General features: G+C 34.0%; 1 protein-coding gene across 7 annotated transcripts in view; it reads left to right on the forward strand.

The window, feature by feature from the left end:
• Positions 1 to 21,296, forward strand: part of LOC123315166 (laccase-2-like) — a 150,635-nt gene extending 129,339 nt beyond the window's left edge. For 5 of the 7 annotated variants that reach the window (XM_044900760.1, XM_044900757.1, XM_044900759.1 and 2 more), the window contains exons 10-11: positions 4,239 to 4,500; positions 17,391 to 18,115. In XM_044900760.1, coding sequence (XP_044756695.1) covers positions 4,239 to 4,500; positions 17,391 to 17,698 — 570 coding nt within the window. In that variant the 3' untranslated portion in view covers positions 17,699 to 18,115. Of the gene's footprint in view, positions 1 to 4,238; positions 4,501 to 17,390; positions 18,116 to 20,874 lie in introns of those variants that run through there. The other 2 variants (XM_044900758.1, XM_044900762.1) reach the window with 2 other exon arrangements.
• The last annotated feature ends 511 nt before the right edge of the window (positions 21,297 to 21,807 follow it).

Here is a 21,807-nt window from a genome sequence, read left to right on the forward strand (position 1 = left end):
AGTAATATTGCTTGGCTCTTTTGTCCATTCAGCTTGATTTTCCACTTTATGCACCAGTCATTTGTTTCGTCAATCGTTTCTTGTAGAACTCGTTCTATTACTTCTGGGTTACGGTGTCGAGTTGTTATGCCTGTGTCGTCAGCATATAACGTTAGCATGGTTCTTGGATTCTTCAGAATATCGGGAATGTATATATTGTACAGAATGGCCCAAGTCCGTTTACGGACTAAGGCTACGGTTACTATGGGTGCGGATTTTGACGACCAAAGGCGAATTTTGGCGCTAGTGGTTAACTATGGTTAGGTTGTAGTTACTTGGGTAACCACATTTTGGCGAAGATCTCCTTTCAATGAGTGAAATGGAATATTGGACCATTGATGTTATGTGGGATTCACAAAGTTTTGAAGAGATGGATGCTATAATCAAAGATTATAGCATCTTCGATATAACGTTATTTTTATAAATAAAATCCAATTTCTGTACCAGACAGAAAAGAAATAATAAGGGAACTGGGAAGATAATTCGTTTAATTAATTTTTTCACTCGTTAAGCAAAACTGAAAATTTGAATTTGATAATTTTGATTATTCTTAAGCGTATGAATTATCATTTACTAAGTATGCTGAGGTCTTGGTCGGATTCAGACCTTTTGGATGATTGTTTGCTTTGATAGACTTGATAAAGCCCTAAGCTATTTGTCATGTGTATATACATAGTATATAGGGTCCATATACCATGTCAAGTAAAAATATGAATTAATAAGTATCTAGACGATCAAATGGAAAAGTATCTGTGTAGATAGTGAAATAATGAATCCTCAATGTAAAATCATTTTTATCTATAACAAACTCACAAATATAAAGGAGTGTAAAAAAACGGTATTTTGAAAGGCACGGTTACTAATAACTTTTAATATAACATATCTTTCTTTACAAAGCAACCCAGTCAACCAGAAATGTAACAGTAAGTCGCAGGGAGTACCCAAAGCGCTTCTTTGAGAAGTTTCATGGATGTACTTAAGATTTCACATTGTGGACATTAACGTCCGCATATTGTTAAGTTTGCGAATTCCTCAAGTTTAGATCCCTAGTGGTTACATGAAACATCATATCGAGATGTTCTGATGAAGTGAACATAGCTACTATTATGCGACTTCTCTCTGTTGATATTTTTGAAATATTGAATCTGTGATATTTTTAGAACATGAAATGATGTGTTGTGAATAAATTTCGATGAACTCTACCCAGCGACTTCTCTAAGAAAAACTTTCAGTAACTGTCTGAAATGTTCTATTTATCAGCACGTGGTCTCGAGGTTAACTCATAACCTAAATCCCGCTATGCAAAACGTGGTGTGACGTGTTTCGTTCTGTGACAGCGTTGTGTTGAGAGAATGAACAAACAAAATCTTTATGAATGAATTTTTAGAATAATTTTTTCAACCGAGCTGTTCTATTATTAAATTTCGTTTTAGTTAAGTGTTACTTGACGTTGATTGATTAATTAACGTGCAGTAAAAGGTGAGTAGTTATATAACCTATTGAAATAATGACTATATCATGATCACTTCTTGGCCCTCTTATCCTACCCATTTTTGCACCCTTGTAACGTTCAACTTTCAACATACCTCATATGAATTTAGGTGATAAGTAACATTCACAACCTTCAAAATCAAACTTGGAATTGATTTGAATCATCGAGAGAACTTCAAATTATTATTCTAGATACTGTGCTGGAAGAAATCACCTTCTACTGTTGTTAGATTTTTCATGACACTCAATTTATTACTATCAATACAGCTTTGATTTTTTCTTCTTCAGCTGGACCATGCCGTTCCTGAAGTGGAATGAAGATTTATAACAAGATATATGTTCTTTATTTTATATATGTGGATTTGTATGAAACATATTAATCTTGAATAAAAAAATATCAGTAATTCATATAGTTGTTCAATTTCCCTTTTGAGGGTGCGAGCAGAATGCGAAATATATGTAGGTAAGAGTAAAGAGTAAACACAGGGTACAAATGAGGCGTTCAGAGCAGAAGAGGCCCAAGCTACATTTTTTCTGAAATTGAGTTTACGAGTATATAAAATTTTGATTCATTTTCAGGCAGTTCTTACTGTTAATTCAATTTCAGAAAAATTGTAGCTTGGGTCACTTTTCCTCGGAACGCCTCGAATATAGAGTGCAAATTGATTGCCACGATGGTAATTATCAAATTGAACATGAATATAACTTCAATAGAGGATACGCTTTGGTAGTTTATTCTGTCAAAATAATCGTTCCAAAAACCTCCAAACTGAGAAGTCGCAAAGTTGCTGTCTAGGGTGCTTTTTTACACCTACTATGTGATGTACTGGGTAATTACCCGCGATATGCGATGTTGCGGACATTAAGCACTCTCCAGTAAGTACTGGTGGCCTTTTCATAAATCAACATTGTGAAGTCACATTCCCAACAACTTCCCTGTGACTGAAACTGGTTGACTGGGAAATGGTATTCTCATTTCGTGTCGTTTCAGACAGTACAAAATTGAAATGCTTCTCCTTGGCCCTTGAATTTCCACTATCACTACTGATATAGAAGTTTTTGCTGCTCATTATTTGAGAAACATGAAGCTTAAGTTCCCAACTGGTGAAAGATATGTGTGAATTTGAATTCATATTCCATGTCTCTTTCCATATCATTCAGATTATCAGATGTTCATCGATATGGACACATAAACCAATGTTTGCAGGGATAAACAAGTCTTCTATCAATTGGTACTTTCCATAAAAGTATTTATCTTCTCCTTGTTGAAACATATTTTCTCTTTCCTTATTCCTCTAACCTCCATTTATTAATTGATTTGGTAATCCATTAATCGAACAAATCAGACAGAACTGCCAGTTGACACCTTCCAATAAATGTCATCAGTAACTATGACATCACATATAACCATAACCATAGTGAGCTGTGGTTACAGCGCCAAAATTCGCCTCAAGTGTTCTGACTAATTTTTCCGAACTCCTTGTCAGAACAAGGGTGCGAAAATGGACGAACTTGACGAGTTATATTTTCACGAAAATCCTTTTATAAAGATATTACTTTGAAATACTGGAAAATCGGAGCACGTGAACCAGTTATTTAGTAGTAGAGACGAGAAAGGAGAGTTCCATATGTTGTTTGGAGAACTATGGTACCAACCAAAAAAGTTTTTCGACCACTTCAGGATGACACCAAAAACATTCGAATACATACTGAAGGGGATAGAAAAAAGGATCGAAAAGTTCTCCAACTTTCGCGAATGTATTTCGACATGGTTTTCCCCATAATTCGGTCTGATTTACTCATTTGACCGGTCAAATCGTAACTGACGACGACCGTATTCCGACGAGGCTTAGGGAGATCGGCCACCGAATGCGAAGTTGAGCGAAGCTGTGCTTTTTCAATGCTAAATCACGAGTTACGTCACTCGTAGCTTGTCAATTATATTAGTGCTGAAAATGCTCAGCTTCGCGTAACTTCGCAATCGGTGGCCGATCCGCCTTATTTATAGTTGCACTTGCATTCGAAAAAAAGCGTTTGATTGTTCGCGCGAATTCGTCATAATCCGTCAGAACCCATTTTCCTCAAACCTCGCACCCATAGTAACCGTAGCTAAAGGCTCAAGCATGCATTTTTATAATAACAAAGAATGTGTTTTTAATACTCACTACCACACTAATGCTTAGAATACTAATTCATAATTTTTTTTTAAGTCGAAGTTCAATTCTTCTTCCTTGAATAAAGTGTTGTTTGCATCTAATATATTTACTTGACAGAATGATAGTGACAGTTGAGTCCAATAAAGTGGTGTGCATTAAAGTAGTCAATTATGGACACTTAACAAATTCATAAATAAAGTGTTTATGATGCAGTCGAACATAAAAAAATTTTGTATCATTCTATAGGTGAGTTGGAGGGGGGAGATAAATAGAATTATAACTGTAACGTTTTCTTTACTTATCCTGATTTCAGCGCTAACTAGTTCATTATTTATGTTCGATTACACTTATTCTATTTCGATAGATAGATAGTACACAGGGTCTTTATAAAGGACTGAAACATAGCAAAGGGATTTTAAATACTCTCATCCTTCGAATTTCAATAATTTTTACTGTTTTAGAAACAAGAAATTTCGTTAATACAATACAGAAAAAATGAAAAAGTCGTTCCTTAATCAAGATCGAATTGTTAAATGTTTTTTTATTTTTTAGATCGGGCTCAATGATGTGGTAGAACTTATAATAATAGACAAAGGATTTGCTTATGATGCCAATCATCCCTTTCACTTACATGGACATGCGTTTAGAGTAGTAGCAATGGAGAAACTAGGTCCTAATACAACTGCAGAAGAAGTATATCGTTTGGATAAAGCAGGAAAAATCAAAAGAAATTTGAAGAATCCTCCTTGGAAAGATACAGTTACAGTTCCAGATGGAGGATATACCATTTTGAGGTTTCACGCCACCAATCCAGGTAAAGAGGAACAATTAATCGAAAGTTACGTGATGAATTATTTATTAAGCCCGTTTGCAACAGCCGAGAATTCTCTACAAAATTTACTCGAGATTTCATGCGCCGTGAATTATGTTCCGTTACATACGCACTTTCGGTAGAATTCTCTGTTAAGTTGCGTACAAAATAATCTCTGCCGTTTTCTTGCGAGAATTTTGTAGAAAATTCTCCAGAGAATTCTCGGCTGTTGCAAACGGGCTTTATTCAGTGTCAGATAAAAAATCTTTTCCATAAAGGTCATTCACTAACTTTCTCAAAGTTAAATAGAACATCAATTTCACAAATTGTAATTTCCGATGCTTCAAAAATTCGGGTGATTATGGATATAACTCAACAAGGTGAACGTTAATCCGCATAACAAACGTTGGTGAGTCTATTCATATTCATTATAGAGATACATGGGGATTTATATTTCTGCAGAGAAATTATTCACCATAGCTTTGATGATTTTTCATAGATTCGATTTAAAGGACCCCGCACACTTACTTAGGAAAAGCGGTTCCAGTGAATTTTCCCCATTTTTACATATTATATTTATACCAACCTTAAGAACAATATATCAGATTTTCACGAAGGTCTTACATCCGGTTTGTTCTATAGGGCGTTCCAAAATTGCAGCTACGGAAAAATGAATCTTTAAATTTTGATGATAATTCTTCTAATTTTCAGAATTTCATCATGATGCCTTGGGTTCTGAATAACAAGATATCATAGATATCCAAACACCGCCCACCACGTTAAGTTTCGCTATACAGGCTGTTCCATGAAGCTGTATGAGTAACTGAATTTAACTTTGTTGGTGACTTTGGGACTACCCTGAGTTTTTCAAAATATGATACCATGATGTATGTCCACCTCTGTAGGAAGTTTCATTACTGTACAAAGAACAGTTGCAAAATTATTCAGTTTTAAATACGGATTTCATACAATTTTTCTTCAAAACTTATCTGTAGTTGAGATTACTGTCAATTATTTGATTTTTTATGAATTCTCTAGGCTACTTAAACGGTTGGTTAGCTTTCCTTCTGTTAAATAGTTTTCAGTTGGTTTTTTTTTAATCGTTACGACCATTATTGGTATAAAGTTATAGAAAGTTAATGTGAAAAGACAGCAACGAATGCGCGAAATAGATATGCATGATTCCAATGTGATCATGAGTTTCCATTAAATAACCTCAGAGGAATAGATAGAGAAGATGATGTCGATAAAAGAAATCTGGCTCTTTTGAAGCGTGAAGTATTAGAATTACCGGTAGTTGAAGTAACCCAATTAACGAGATTGTGCATTAATTGCATTAATTGTGTACATTCCTGAATATAAACACCTTTCGACCGACAATACCTATCATAATAATTATACTGAATGAAAACCTATATTCTTTGACATCAATCTCAACTACAGATAAGTTTTAAAGAAAAATTGTATGAAATCCGAATTTAAACCTGAATAATTTTGCAACTGTTCTTTGTGCATTAATAAAACTTCCTACAGAGGAGGACATACATCATGGTATCATATTTTGAAAAACTCAGAGTGGTCCCAAAGTCACTAACAGAGTTACATTCAGTTACTCATACAGCTTCATGGAACAGCCTGTATAACGAAACTTAACGTAGTGGATATCTGTGATATCTTGTTATTCAGAACCCAAGGCATCATGATGAAATTCTGAAACTTAGAAGAATTATCATCGAAATTTAAAGATTCATTTTTCCGTAGCTGCAATTTTGGAACGCCCTATAGAACTAACCGGATGTAAGACCTTCGTGAAAATCTGATATATTGTTCTCAAGGTTGATATAAATATAATATGCAGAAATGGAGAAACTTCACTGGACCTGCTTTTCCTAAGTAAGTGTGTGGGGTCCTTTGGTACGTTTATGTTGTTTTTCTCCACGTCCTCATATATTTCATCGCTATCTTCGCTGGTAGATTCTTTCTTAATTTATCGATGAGCTGCTAATTTCTTGCACAGAGAGAATATACTACTTCACAGGTCAGAAATTCCAATTTGCTTGTTATGAAACTACATCAACATCTTAGTTACTGCGCCATTCAATGACGTCTGTACTAAAGATTGGAGTAAAAATCTATGTGCAGATGAATGAAGTCTACAGCTCTCTATTGACGGTGGCCCCATAACTTATAGTGCCGTTTGTTTCGGTTTTTATAGTAGATTCCGCTAAGCGCAGATTAGCAGAACTTTAGATTCGGGGGCCGTTCAGCCTGAACATATGCTGAAAATTTATTGCGTTTTATCTCGAAAGTTTGATGAAAATAAACCTTGTGTAATATGATGATGAACATGTTATACTTCATTTGCTTCCTTTTTAAATGAGTTCACTAGGTAGCTGAATGGGCATATTGAAGGAAGAAGAAAGTTAACAGACGCATCCCCATTGAACTCTAAAAGACCTAAACGGTGTTTCAGAGTTCATTGCTTAGGCCTCGAAAAAACAATTAACCAAGCTTTCGGCCAGGAGCGGATGGGACCGCCTGGAAACCCGGAAGATTCCCGGTGGGCCGGTCGATTGTTGGGCCAGAGGGCTGATCAGCTCGTACCATTTTTTTGTCTTAGGCGGAACATGTTTTACGTCGATCAACTTTATTTTTACGAATATTGAAATCAAATTCAAAATGAATGTTGGGAAGACTACTATCGGTATTATAATACCGATAGAAATAAAATATTCCTGAAAAACTGGCATAAATAGGGTGAAACGTAATAAAAATACAGACTACAGCAGTTCCAAAAAAACACTACACATGGTTGTATGATCATTATGCTAAAGCTGCCTTATACGAATGTTTTAAGTCGCCAGTCCATGGGACACGGTCTGTGAATGTAAAGTTTGGTATTGTGATATTAAAAACAGAAGAATGATATTTTATTTGACAAAAGCTTGCACGAAAAAATCTATGTCGGCCAACTTAGTATTTGAAGGTGCATACCTAAATTGCAATTCAATCCAGTTAGAAAATACATTTTCTAAAAGGATAGGTCTCTTCTTGGAGATCTAGCGCCGTCTATAATCTATACTGAAACGAATTATAGGTAGATATAAATAAGTAATCTTATTCATCAGAAAAAAAAATCAATTTTCATGTTTCTACTGTCGAAATTATCATTTTTATCAGTTTTTGTGTTTTCCACATACAGAAACTAGCAACATAGGGTGCGTTTAGCTTAATGGCCATATAATTAGTTGCAGTATCAATAGTTTCTAGATTTTATTTTAGTTTTGAATAACTCTGTTTGTTTCTTCAAAATTAATGTAGGTACAGTGTGTGTTTCACTTAAGCGGTCACTGGATTTTGTACCTTATTCGTAGAGCGAAATCTGTGAGTAATAAATGATATTCTAAGGTATATCAAAATATGATATCAGAAAAACTATAACTGAAACTAACATGAGCATGGAAAGGTATTATGGAAAAAAACCATTTTTTAAATTAGGAAAAATTATTCAGAGTAGACTGGCTTAGAAAGTAATGGTATATAGAGACTATTTCTAACTTTTTTTTTCATTTGAGATTCCACTTATTTCATTCAAAATTACCCTGAGGAAATTTGAAATCGAAATTCGGAAACTATGCATCCATGCTGTGTATGGTTCAAAAAATACTGTCAAATGTGAGAAAATAAATAAAACTAATTTGACAAATTTTATTTTTTTAACCATACCTATAGACAACATGAATAAAATGTTCGTTCGTGCTATTTACTCAGATTTGTTTTGAATAAAATGGATTGAAATAAATATAAAACTTACATTATGAATATATTCATACAGATTGTAAATGAGTAATTAATTTAAGGGTTGATTTATAGTCGAAAAACAGTGAGCCTTTCATATATTTTTTTTTTGAGCAGCCCCTGCCTATAGACGGCCCCCTGAAGATGGCGAATGAAAAGAAATGTTTAATTTTTTCTTAGAAACCTGGAAACGAACAGAAATCGAATTGAGTACTTGTTCTATAGGCAATTAAAAACATTGGTGGTGATTCCCTATAATGTCAGCATGATATCCGCCAACTAGGTAAAAACCATCACTTAGGCCCGGTACTTTCACCTTCGAATAAATTTTATTCAACGAATAATGACGTACCGACATTCGATCTATGACAAATAAACTCTTCTAATTAAGTTTCAATGACAGATTTATGCGATGTCACTGGCATTAATACTTATGCCCGTTTGCACCGTTTCGCTGGTAACCATGGTTAAACTAATCGATGTTTAATATTTAAACGTTGCTTAGCGGTTGACGGTTTGCACCGTGGAATCATAATCGTTGTTTACTTTAATCATTGATAGGTTTGGCAACACCACTCACACCATAAAAAATTCAAGATTTCAGCCAAGCACATCATAGAAGGATAGAAGATAATTTAAAAAGAAAAAGAAGTCAAGGTTTTCTGACTAAACTTCTGTTGTCAAGGTGGGAAATTTGAACATTTCTTTTGGAGTTTCGGTGTTATGTTTTGAATATTTGAAGTGCGAACATGGATAACATCAACACATCCTATTACTCGAGGAAAAAGTGCCTTCTTGTGAAAGGACTGTTGAATTTGCACTATATCCTCATCTTTGGTCATTGTAATGAATTCGGAATATAATTTACCAATTGCTAATGAAACTGCAGCAATAATTCTTGATACTTTCGATACATCTACATTTATGAAATGATCAACAGAAGCCTACTGACCAGCACTAGCATAAAACCGCAATGTAGGTAGCAATTGATTTATCAACAATATTATTCCTGAAATATCTATATATGTATAATATAACCAAATCATCCATTATTAATTCGAATTTTATATCGACACAAATAGAAAACACAGTTGGACAGTTGTCAATCGAATTTGAAGTATTACTTCAATCAACGTTTTAATCGAGCAAATTTCTGCGATTAGTTTAAACAACGTTTAAGGGCCTTATAATCAACGTTTAGGAACGGTGCAACCCGGTTAGGGAATTAAACGTTGTTTAAGAATATAATCGTTGTTTAGAGAAACGGTGCAAACGGCCATTACGCTTCCATTTTCCTTAGTTGAGTAAAAAACTTAATCACGTAAAATACATTATATTATTTGATCCACCGTTCTTCACCATTCAATAATTTTCGAACAATATTTTGATGTTTTCACCAAGAAATAAGACAAAAAAATTCAAAAATTAGCAACTAGAACGAGCCACATAAACAAAAATCGGAACGACAATCAAAACATTAAAAACCTCTTTGATCAAAATTGACGTCTGAAATCTTAACAAATTTCATATATTTCTGCAAATGGCACTCAAATTAATATTTTAACCAGTCCTAGCGTCTTAAAAACACGCGTGACACAGATGGCGTTCAAATCGCTTTAGTCGCCTCGTTTCCCATCTTTCTACTCTATAATCTTTGATTAGTAACTACAGTTGAGCTTTATAGATATAGATGTCGATTTAGATGTTTCACTATTTCAGTGCCGAAAAAAACAATCATAAATTGAACTAGAATTATTATTACCTCAACTCCCATAGACATAGAGACATGGACTGAGCAATGCCAGCATGAAATTGGCTATTTATTAGAAAGAGAGAAAAGCACGTCGGGACATACCTTTCTCTTTTTTGTTCACATAGAGGTGAGTGTAGACCAATCAAAATTCTAGAAAAAGACAACTGCATTCCCGACGTGTTTTTCTCTCTGTCACTTTTTTTGACCGTATTTCATGCATAGATATAAAGCGAAGGCACAGTCCATGTCTCTATGTCTATGTCAACTCCCAACTGAATTTCAAGACAATATCACACTTATCTAGATACAATGCATCATAGGTAAGGTTACAAAGAAAAATTTTTGTGTTACAAATAGTTACTAACGAGTCACGAACGAATGCAAAAAAAATTATCTTCATTTTCGAAAATGTGGGTGCTAACTTCGCATTTTCCCATTATAGGTTAGGTTATAAACAAAATTTTTGTGTTACAAATAGTAACTTACGATGAACATTCCAACTGTACATTATTTTTCGCGCAAAATCGAACAGTGGGTGCCGTGAAGTTAGCACCCATCGGAATGCGGTGTTTTTCTACTAGTACTTTTGAGGTACAAACGAAAATTTTGGTGTTACAAATAGTTACTAACGAGTTACTAACGAATGCCATGCAGGCATGCGAATGATTTATAAATATGAAAAAATTCCAGCGAGATCATAATTATTCTTCACCCTATTGGGAATTCGAAGTAAAAAGTTAATGCAGTCATTGTCATTTTTGAAGGGGACTTTGAGATTTTATTGAAATAAATCCTTTTTTCTCGATTTATATCTAGTTGTTTTTCCACAATTTTGAAGATTGGTTGTCGAAACTAGATTCAAGTGTGTTAATTATTATCAATTTCAGGTCAAAAAATGTAATGAAGTATTAGTATTCATGAAAAAATTTCCGACTATGTCCTGAGTCAGCTGATAAAAGGGAGCAATATTTTTTAAATTCGAACATTACACGGTAGAAGGAAACTTATTATTTGGAAAACTACAACTTACCTTCTCCCTCATATACAATGACTAAATTTTCAATATTGCATCAGCCTAGAAAACTCCAAGTCCAACTCCAAGTTGAACTGGAAATTAGAATCAGGATTCATTTTCTAAATGAATTTTGAGTGAATGTTATAGAAGTTCATATGTTTATCAACTTACTATAGGTGGAAAAAGTCCTCCCTCTGGGGGAGACAGATTTGTTTTTTGTGTGAACCCTTGCATTTTGAGGTTATATATGCAGGTTAGTTAGTGTAATAAATCGGAATGCGAGATTCCGAATAAATTTGGCATAATTCGAAAGAGGTATCGCTAGAATTTTTATACATTGTTGCAGCCGTGCTGCAGAGCGATTATTAGGTGGAAATATGACACTTTGAGGCGCTTGAGATCAGGCGGTATCAAGTCGCGGGAATTTAAATAATAATCAGCTCGATAAGAGTTGAAAGAGTTAGTGACACTCAGTCAGAAAATCTGCAGATATTGATACAATGAACGTTTTCGGAGAGCAACCGGCGATCGCCGGCATATGTAATTGATTCCAATATCCGATGATAAGGACTTCAGAATGGGTGAAAACGGTCAGCTATGTAGATTAAGGAAGATTTATTAGACTGGAGACCCTGAGAGGAAAACAGTTCTCAGAATTCGAAGTAGCTGAAATTTTCTTGCAACCCCGAGCTTGGGAACACTGATTTTTCAACTCAGCAAGAATGATCGTCCAATGATTTCGATTTCGGGACGTTTTGGTACCACCCATAGCGTGGGAGAGAAAGACCGGGGAATAAAGTACCTCGGAAAAGTTAGTCAGTCGGTCCGAGGAAAGTGATCCAAAATAATACCCCTTTAAGTCAGTCCGGGGATGTGATCTGTAAAATATCTGAAAAATATACCCCTTCGAGTCGGTATAGAATAGTAGAGTCAGTCAGTCAGTAAAGAAAGAGTATAGGGACTCGAAATAAATAGGAGGCACGAAGTAAGAGAAAAATATAGGTGGATCACGGAATAGAATCGGAGACTCGGTCGGCTTATAACTATTTGGAAAAGTTGCGTATGAAGAAAAGTGCAGTCTTTTGCTTTTTTTGTTTTGTTCAAGTAGAAACGGTAAATCGGAAAACAGGTAGATAAAGAGGACGGAAATAATTAATTTGGAGTTAAAGTCAGTTTTAGGAACGTTTATTTTTGATTTGTAGTAAAGAGTGGATATAGGATTTTAGGAATTTTTGGATAGGGTCGAAACGTAAAACGTTAAGCGTTTGCGACGGAAAAATGCGGGAAGTTCGGTTGAGTGTAAAGAATTCGCAGTTTTGTGCGTGTAAAGTCTGGTGTCGAAAAGTTCTTCATCAGCAGCGTCAGACAAACAGCAGTCGCAGAAAAAGGTAGAAAGTTCCAATTTTTGTTTGTCCAGAGTCCTAAAAGCTCCTCTGAAAAATTCATTGATTAAGTATTGATTGTTATTGTGCGCTAAATTAGGAAGTTGAATTTTAATCCAAGATTTTGTTACGAAAATATGGTTTGTTTTGCGCTCCTTTGCATGTGTTTAAGAAATTGAAGATTTAAGTTGGTCGTCATCGACTCAGTACTAGTGTTCTAATTTTATTTTCAATAGATCCAGTTGTTAAGTTTATACATGAGTTTCATTTAAACTTTCTCCCCAGAAATAATATTAACTTATTGACCTGTCCTTCGCGCGACGGGCCGAATCCACATTATTTCCCTTTCGAGGGCCTTCAGTTTTTGTGTATTTAACATCTTAAAAATAATCACCCCATGACCAGTGGAAAGCCGCTCTTCTATTGATCAAGATACGGGTTGCATTATTACATTAATTCATTCATCTTCTGTTCTTCCTAAACAATTTGAAATGTACAAAAACTTTACCGTTGTTCTAAAAGGACGAGATAACATATGTCCGTAAACATAGATTAAACGTTCATTTCATAGTGGAAAAAGTTAAAACTGACATCTTCACAAGAAAGTCGTGATCGAAGATTGCTTTCCCCATTGTCACGAGATAGATTAGGATTTTTTCAACAGATTAAGATATATTTTTTATAAAAACCTTATTGAAACAGCAAAATATTCTACGTTCCTTGATGTAAACGAACAAATGTGCAATCACTTTTTATTTACAAAAATTGACACCAGAGGCGTATCGCTTGTTTGGAATTCCCAGTTTGTTGGCCAGACGAAAACGAAAATTTGTCCAAAAAAATGAACCAATAATCATTTTATTTTTCTTAAAAATCGGCACGCAGCCAAAATCGGGATCCTTTAAGGGTATTAACCCTTAATAAACTCATTAGAGTTTATTATCGCTTTCTAAATGTGTATTATTGCACTATACTAGGAACACGTCTACGTCCCAGAATATGAATGACTGCTGCCAGTCCAATTTTTTTGTTATTATCTTTTACTAATCCGCTTTGGAGCCTGGGATTTGCCATCTGTGATTTTTCTATGCGTCATCGGTATATTACAGTCACCTACTTACTCCATATTTCCGTTTTTTTTTGTATTAGGTACATATTCTCGTCACCCAATTTCAATAGTGCAGATCAAATTATTTTGCAAGAACTCTGAGTTATTCGCATCGAGAAATTACTGTGCCAATCTGTGCTGTGTTGTATAACTTATTGTGTATCATTTAAACAATTTAATTGTGAGGACATAAGTTTTGAATGGACTATATGAGGTAAGAACAATCGAGTAATTAAAAAAATTCTATTATTTCGAGTATTTTGGTTCAAACTTGGTTATCAAATTTCTTTGTTTCTCTCATTACAGTTATGACTATGTACTTATATGAGCAAAATATTTTTTTTTAGATTACTCTCCCCAAGAAAAAATCTTCTAAGCTCTTGGTGATCCTGCGTGACCGTTTTAGTTTTGTTTTCCACCATGAGCCAATACAGGCATATGTCCGGAACTCAGAATTGAAAAAGGAAGGAAACTGAAGAACGTCAAAAAAAAACTGCCAAAGCTCACCTTATACCTAACATGAGGATCACCCAAGTACTTCAAAAATTGATCCCTTAACGATATCCCCAACACTATTCTATATTTTATTTCGGCAATGTTTTGTTGAGTAGGTACGTGTTAACCTTGAAAGTAAAATTTCCGAATAATTCTCGGGGTCGAGCATTTAGTTCCATATATTACAATCAAAGATTTGAATCTTGTACCCTGAAACTTGTTATGTTATTCACCAATTTTGAATATAACTTATTGTGTTTGTTTTTTCATTTATCGTTTTTTTCGATTTACTTCCGTTTTGTTAATTTAAATGTGAATTGTATTCCAATTTTATACACTTTATTTATTTATATTGAATTCTATTTATAAATTAAGGAAAACTTCCATGTGATAGAGTTATGATTTTTAATTTTTCACATTATTATTACAAATTTCCTTGCCCTCTAGTTCTTGACCTTTGTCAAGACTAAATCTCTGAATGTACATTCACACAACTAACTGATGCCTCTCATTAAGAAGTGAAAAATAATTGAGGAGAAGGGCCCGGACTATGGTTTTCTCCAGGGCCCGGATCAAACTTGCTACGCCCCTGACCAGAGATACAACCTTCCACCAATCCCATAAACTGAAAGTTATATTGTCTAGTGAAGGATCCATAGGCATGTTGGATTTTCATTCAAAAAATATAGACAACTACAGTCACTATAATACATCATTCACTTTTATTTTAGCCCTCGGGTGGCCATAAAATAATTTTCTCAAGTTTTTGTAACTAGAACTTATGAAATGTAGTTGATGTCATTACGCCGTTGTCACAGCTTATATCAATTAATATTACAAAAATGCCGAAAGTATTTGAAAAAGGGAGAAGACATGTTTTCAGGAAGTGCTATTTAGAATTCAGTCCGCTCAATTAAGGAGTAACCCTGATATTCTACAATTTATCAGACGGTAGCGAACATATTTAATGTACCTAAGTGAATTTATAAAATTATCTTAATCCAAATGACTTATATTTCAGCTGAATAATTCCACAATCAGAAAGATTGTGAATGAAGAGGATGACAAGAAATTTTCTTCTGTTGAGAGACCCGAAAAAGTGGTTGCATTTGAGAATTGCATTTTATGGTGAACGAATGCGGAAAGTTACCACAGGATTCTCGATGAATGTCATCGTATAATAAGTTCCGGAGAATTAGTTTTCTATTTTTCATTTGACTTGTCCTACTATACATTGTAATTATCTAAAAGTATCAATAAATATACATATAAATATAATAATTATTATTATTATGTCGAAGTATTGAAAATAAACAGCCATAAATACGAGCCAGTTGTCCTGTTATTTGATAATCCTTGTGAAATTTTCGTTGGAAGTTGAGGTTCCTCTTGCCTTGAAACTTCCTTTAATTATTTCGACTTCCATTGATGCAAGGTGATTATTGCTGAAGAATTTAACATTCTTGTAATTATCCGCTAATTCCTTCGAGGGAAACCCATTCCCTACAGACCCTACGCCACTGTATCAGATGCATTTCATCTTCGCGTTGATTTTTTTAAATTGTACAACTGATGTAACGTCTTCTGCCTGTCCTCAAGCTCTACTGCATATTATGTGTCAATAATTCAATTTTCTTCCATAGCAAAAATGAATATAGGTACTTGAAAACTGATCACTTATATTTTCCATGCAAATACTTGGATTTGGAATGCCTTCAATCAGTTTGTGTAAACGTAAATTATGTTCGTCACATATTTTCGAATTTTCGATATTTCGATATTTTCCGAAGTGATTCGACATCTCACTATACAGAAAGGAATGTGTCAAATTTCCACGACCAACCGAGTTCTAAAATAAAAGTGAATGGAGTATACAAACCGTCTGTTCCTGAACAGTACTGTCAGTATTGCAGAGACGGTTCCTATTGGCCCAATGGTTCGAATTCTATTGTTATTCGATTGCGAGCCAGTAAAACCAGCAATATCGGAACAGGCCCATAATCGTATTATGTATGTTTGTGCCCAGAAGGCGGGTCAAATATGGTCGAATAAAAAAATTATTGGGTCATTTCGAGATCGGTAACTCGATCACTTGCAGCAGTGTGTAGCGTACACACTACGTCCGTCGGTCGTTGCGAAGAAAATTTGTTCTCATTTTTGTGAAAATCACATAATCTGTTTTCAGTTATTTTATCTTTGTGTTTTTTCATTTTTTTCCTGCGCGTTTTCTCCGCTTTTACAAATAAATATGCCCTTCACTGACAGTAACTCTGAAAGTTCAAGGTGAGATTTCTAACATCAATTTGAATTCGCTTTTTTTTTGTTCGGTTTCGGTTTTCGCCGACAAAATTATACTGTCATCGGCTCTTGAAAATAAGGCTTATTTTAAAGATAATCAGACTATTTAATGTTGGTCCATTACATAAATACAAGTCAAGTTATTAAAGCGTGGTTACAAATATAAATGATGTTATTTTTAACACGGCTTCGATATTCAGATATTTAAGACTTTGGTGTCGGAATTATCTGGAATAAATACTTTGAGTAATGAACTCACTATCCTCACATATATAGATCACATATTTGCAATAGGAAATACTCCTTACGTATACGTATTTTTAATGAAATATCTTTGAAAAACATTTTGAAATAACCATTTCAAGCGTTTCCCAAAAACAATTATTTTAAGTACTTCAAAATGAAAAATAAAAATGGGTAACTAAAATTTAAAGCTTTTCGTTTCTATTACACGAGTTGGCAACATCGACTGAAATATGCGTTGATAATAAAGGACAACAAATACACTACCTGGATAAGATAGACAAAGATGGCTGCCAATGAAGTCTGCGACGCGTTCGTTTCTTGTTAGAAAGGTCGTAAAATTTTATGGGATTTATATGGCCTGCTGCTTTTGAGGCTGGCCAGTCAATACGCGCCTTATGATGGCTGTAAATCAACAGCAGGCTTTTTCAAACCATTGTCCTTTTTATTTTCTATCGCTGTTGCCAAATCGTAAACTAGAGACAAAGCGATTCAAATCTTGAAACCTCATATTTAAAGAATGATTTTGAATAGTTTCTGCGGTGCATCTGAAAAATTCATGAATGAAACTCATAATTATTCAGTTTAAACTTGCATATGCTGTGATAACCCAAATTGAGGAGAATTCCCCATTCAGGCGAATCTTAGCAAATTATCACCATAATTTCTTGTAGATACTTGAATATGTACAACATATATCTTTATAATCTATTATATAATAGATATATCTATTATATGATAGATTGATTGTGTTTGGGTGGCTATAGAGTTCTAAGAGTATTTGAAAAATTTTTTTTGCAGGTTACTGGTTATTCCACTGTCACATAGAATTTCACGCAGAACTGGGTATGGCTGTCGTTTTCAAAGTAGGTGATCACAGTGATATGGTTTCGATTCCTAGAAATTTCCCAAAATGTGGAAATTACTTCAACGCTGAGGAGGAAATTAGTGAAACCCCATGTGCGAACGTAGGTCCCATTCAAAATATTTTTGGAATGAAATGTATAACAAGCTCTTCAAATTGCTTTCAACAGAATATACTTTTATTCTCATTCTTTCTTGTTCTTCTGCTATGTAATAATGTTCTTATTCCAACTTTAATAAATTGAACAACATATTTATAAGAATTAACGCTAAGAAGAGTAGATTGAGCTCCACTAACATCACAGAGGTTGTTAGGTGGTTACTACTACATGGCTACAAATTGAGAGGTACCTTATTCAGTAGTTTTTCATTAATTATAATAAAAGAATTACTTTACTAAGATGTCTGAGTATTCTTCCGCAGAACGTTTTTGTGGACTTATGCCATACACAAGGTGTTCTAGAATTTAACAGGTTATCATGGCAGAACTCAGAGAAACTACTTTAAGAAATGTTTTTTCATGGTTATATCTACAGCAACACATTCCGTTTTTGCATACCAGAGATACAAATCCATCGGATTTTTATGATAAAATATTATTCAGGGCACACACTAACATATAATTATATTCAGAAATCCATATGAATAGCTGTTTTAATATGTCCAAATTGAGTGGCAATTTTCACATTTCATGTAGATCCCAAAATGGTAAAGTGTTTTTATGACTTATTCATGGAGCAAAATCTGAGTGAACCATCAGTATTTTTCACAGATTTATTGAGTGGATGAATTATTCTGCCGGTGAGTGTATATCCATTTCGTTAGTGGTTCAATAACTTAGATTATTTGATGTCAACGTGGATAACACTTCAAAATTTGATGTAAGTATTTATTGAAAAATAAAAAATATGGATATGCATTTCGATTTTGAATTTCATCATGTTAATTTTGAATGAAATTGTTGAAATTAATATATATAGAAATAGAATTATATTTTCATATTAAAATTGAGGATTGATTGAAGGTTCAGAAAGATAAAATGGAAATATTTCAAAAATTGTCTATACATCATTCAGTTTGAAAAACAAATCAAATCTGATTTTTTTTTCGGATTTGTTTTATCTGGAATAACTTTTCATACCTACTGTTCCGCCGTGAATGTAAGGTTGCCTAACTCCAGTTTGTGAGGTGTTTTTTGTCCCGATTTCCTGAGACTTCCTGCTAGCAGAAAAGAAACTCTTCTACTGTCATTTACTAAAAAACAATAATTTCATCGACTTATTTTCCGAAAGGTTTTTGAAAAGCGAAGTAATCCTCTGATATATTGCCGCAGTTATTCAACCATCTGTCATCTATATTACTACGAAAGTAACCCTGAGTGATATTGAGAAATTTTGAATGCAATGCGTGTTTTTCCTATCAGCCAGGTGATAGCCACAAAGCTTGTATAGATTTCTTCTTCAGCCCGTTGGGGTAAGTAATTGAGTTTTCACTTGTTCAGTTGCTCAATATCCACCACAATAATCATTATAAATTGGTCGCAAACCCTTTGCGAACTTGTGTTCGATAGTTTTTGATATAGCACCTTTGGAAAGCCTGTGGAAACCACTACTATACGTATACGATGGTTCACTTTTCAAATTTTCTCCAATGAAGTAGTCACAAAATCCATTTACCCGCCTATGCGTACAAGGTGTATCAAATTCGATAGAATTGCTCCTTATTAGAGTAGTTCTCATTCTAGGTCAATTAGAACAAGCGGCACGTTTCCTAGCTCTATTTCAGATGAACAAAGAAATGTTCAAGTTGCAGATCTCTAACTTCAGAGGAAAACTCTTTTTGTTTACTTTTCGGATCATAGAAGGCAATTTTTTTTGGAACTCGGAAACGTGCCATCTATTCTACTATCTCAATTATATCTCTCCTAGTTTTGTGGATGTCCTCACAGGACATCGAATTTGGGAAACCCTGTCAGTACTATACCATACAGGGTGTTCCAAAATTGGAAGTATTTCTGAGAAAAAAGTCTTATATATAGGACCGCAAACGATTCGTTTACGAGAAATAGTGACATATGCCAATCTCGATAGCAAATCTACATGGTGACATTTTTTTCTGGAACACTATCCCTTGTTTCTCTCCAGAACTTCTTTCTTGATGGGCCACTGTTAATTTAAAACAATGTTAAAAAAAGCTTTGATGTTGTACTGAACTTCATGGTCTCTTGTAGTTTTGTCGTACATATTTGCTACTTATTTTGAGGAATTTTTTCAACGTTTCTCTCAAAGTCCTCAGAAAAATCCAAATTGTCATAAATATTCAGTTAGTCAGCTCTGGTGAATGAATTCATTAATTTTGACACATCAAATTAAACGCACAACTTGTTCTGATAAACTTTGAAACGTTTGCGATTCCATGTTTATGGGACTTTTTTCTATAAATTACTTAAGGAATCTCCCCTCTTCGTTTGTACCTTCAATTTAGGGAGAACCTGTACACCATACTTATTATTATCTCACCCCATATTCAATCATGTCTGTATTCATTTTCATTTCTCAACTTCATGTTGATGTTCATGTTCAGAGACACAAATTGATTAATAAGTTTTTGATAGAGAAACTGTGAATAATACTTCATTAGTCATAAGTAAGTCATGAGTAACATAACATGCTCAAGGAAAAGCATAAATTATGATCACATTATGCACCGATGGTGGTTAAAATATATTTTTTCGGCAACCGTCCGGGATGTTTTTTTATTTCAATACGAAATAAAATATGGAAAGCAGCAGCGATTTGTTATTCTTCACAGTTGCCGAAAAAATATTGTACGAAACACGCCCGTAAATAGTTTTTTTAAACTCACAGACTTCCAGGACTGGCCTTCGGCTCGTCCTAGAATTTTGTGTATTCGTCCAAAAAAACTATTTTCTGGACTTGTTACGTAAAATACTATTGTAAGAAACAGTGTGATCACTATTTTTTCTTTCATATCGCTGAACAGCTCTTTAATGAGATTTTTCACTCGTATAAAGAATTTAGATGTTATTATTATTGATATCAGGGAGCGATAAAATGCCATATGTTACAGCTTACTTTTACGAGACTCAAATTTTCATGGTTTTCCATATCTCATTCTCTCTGTTCTCCCTGTTATGCATGCATGGCTTCGTTGACTTCATATCGACATGGCTATCTCTTCTAGAAAATACCACACTAACTATTTAATACTAGTTCCTTCAAAAACTTCATTGCCAATGTATAATTATTCTCATCATAGAATTGAGTAGGAATCATCGTGGATGAGAAAGGGATATCAGAATAAATTGATTCACTTTCCTTCACAACTTCTATGCCTGCATTCGATGAGGCTTTTCGTTGTTTTATGGTAAAATGATATTCAGTTATAGAATCTTTTTCAGAATAATCCTTGGAGAACGAAATATTAGGTATTTTGAACTGAAAAATATTCTTCGAAATGAAGAATGGAGATCCAAAATATCTAGACCTAATACAAGCCATATATATCGATTGGAAAGGTTATGAAACTGAAACAATAATGCAAAATCCGCAAAATCGAGAAACAAACATTTCAACCCATCACTTCATATTTTCTTAAAATAACTATGTACGTGTTCATTCGAAATAATCCATACATAACAGAAGTATTCCTTTTGTTATTCGTATTGCTTATACATTCAATATTGAAGAATATTTTTGATAAGTTTCTTTGAGTCAATCTATTGTCCAATGTTTTTTCAATATTTATTTTTCATCAAACATGTGATATGTAATGAATAGTATTGTGATATTAAATAAGAAATAAATAAACGGGTTTACTTGATGACTTCATTCATTTTCTTCAATTTTTCCTAGCACTCACCTTACGCCTATTGCCTATTGGTTTATTATCCTCGATAACAAATCTTTAAACAGAAATGTTAACGCGCTTATCTCAAGAGATGAAACTTGAATCCAAATTTTGTGCCGATTATGGGTGAAATGATGAAGAAATTCGGCCGAAAACACCCCAAATTGTTATTTGTTATAGAAAGAGAAATAAATCCAGCATGTTATGAAGCCAGAAGCCAACACTCAATTCTTTAACAAGCTGCATACGATATTAGTTTTCTGTAACTACCTACGTGTTTCAGCGTCGTAGTGTTCGGATTATTTTGTTTAACTTTTGAGGAGATTCTCAAATTGAAAATACTTGCACTTGATTATTCGAATATCAAGGAACTAGTTGAAAACTGCAAATAATCGAGGAGCTTTACAATAATGAAATAATTATTGGTTGTATGCTTCTCATTTATTGAAATACTTTGAGCTTCATGAAAGGAAAGTTGGAAAAT

This window comes from Coccinella septempunctata, chromosome 6 (assembly GCF_907165205.1).
Source record: "Coccinella septempunctata chromosome 6, icCocSept1.1, whole genome shotgun sequence".
Lineage (NCBI taxonomy): Eukaryota > Metazoa > Arthropoda > Insecta > Coleoptera > Coccinellidae > Coccinella > Coccinella septempunctata.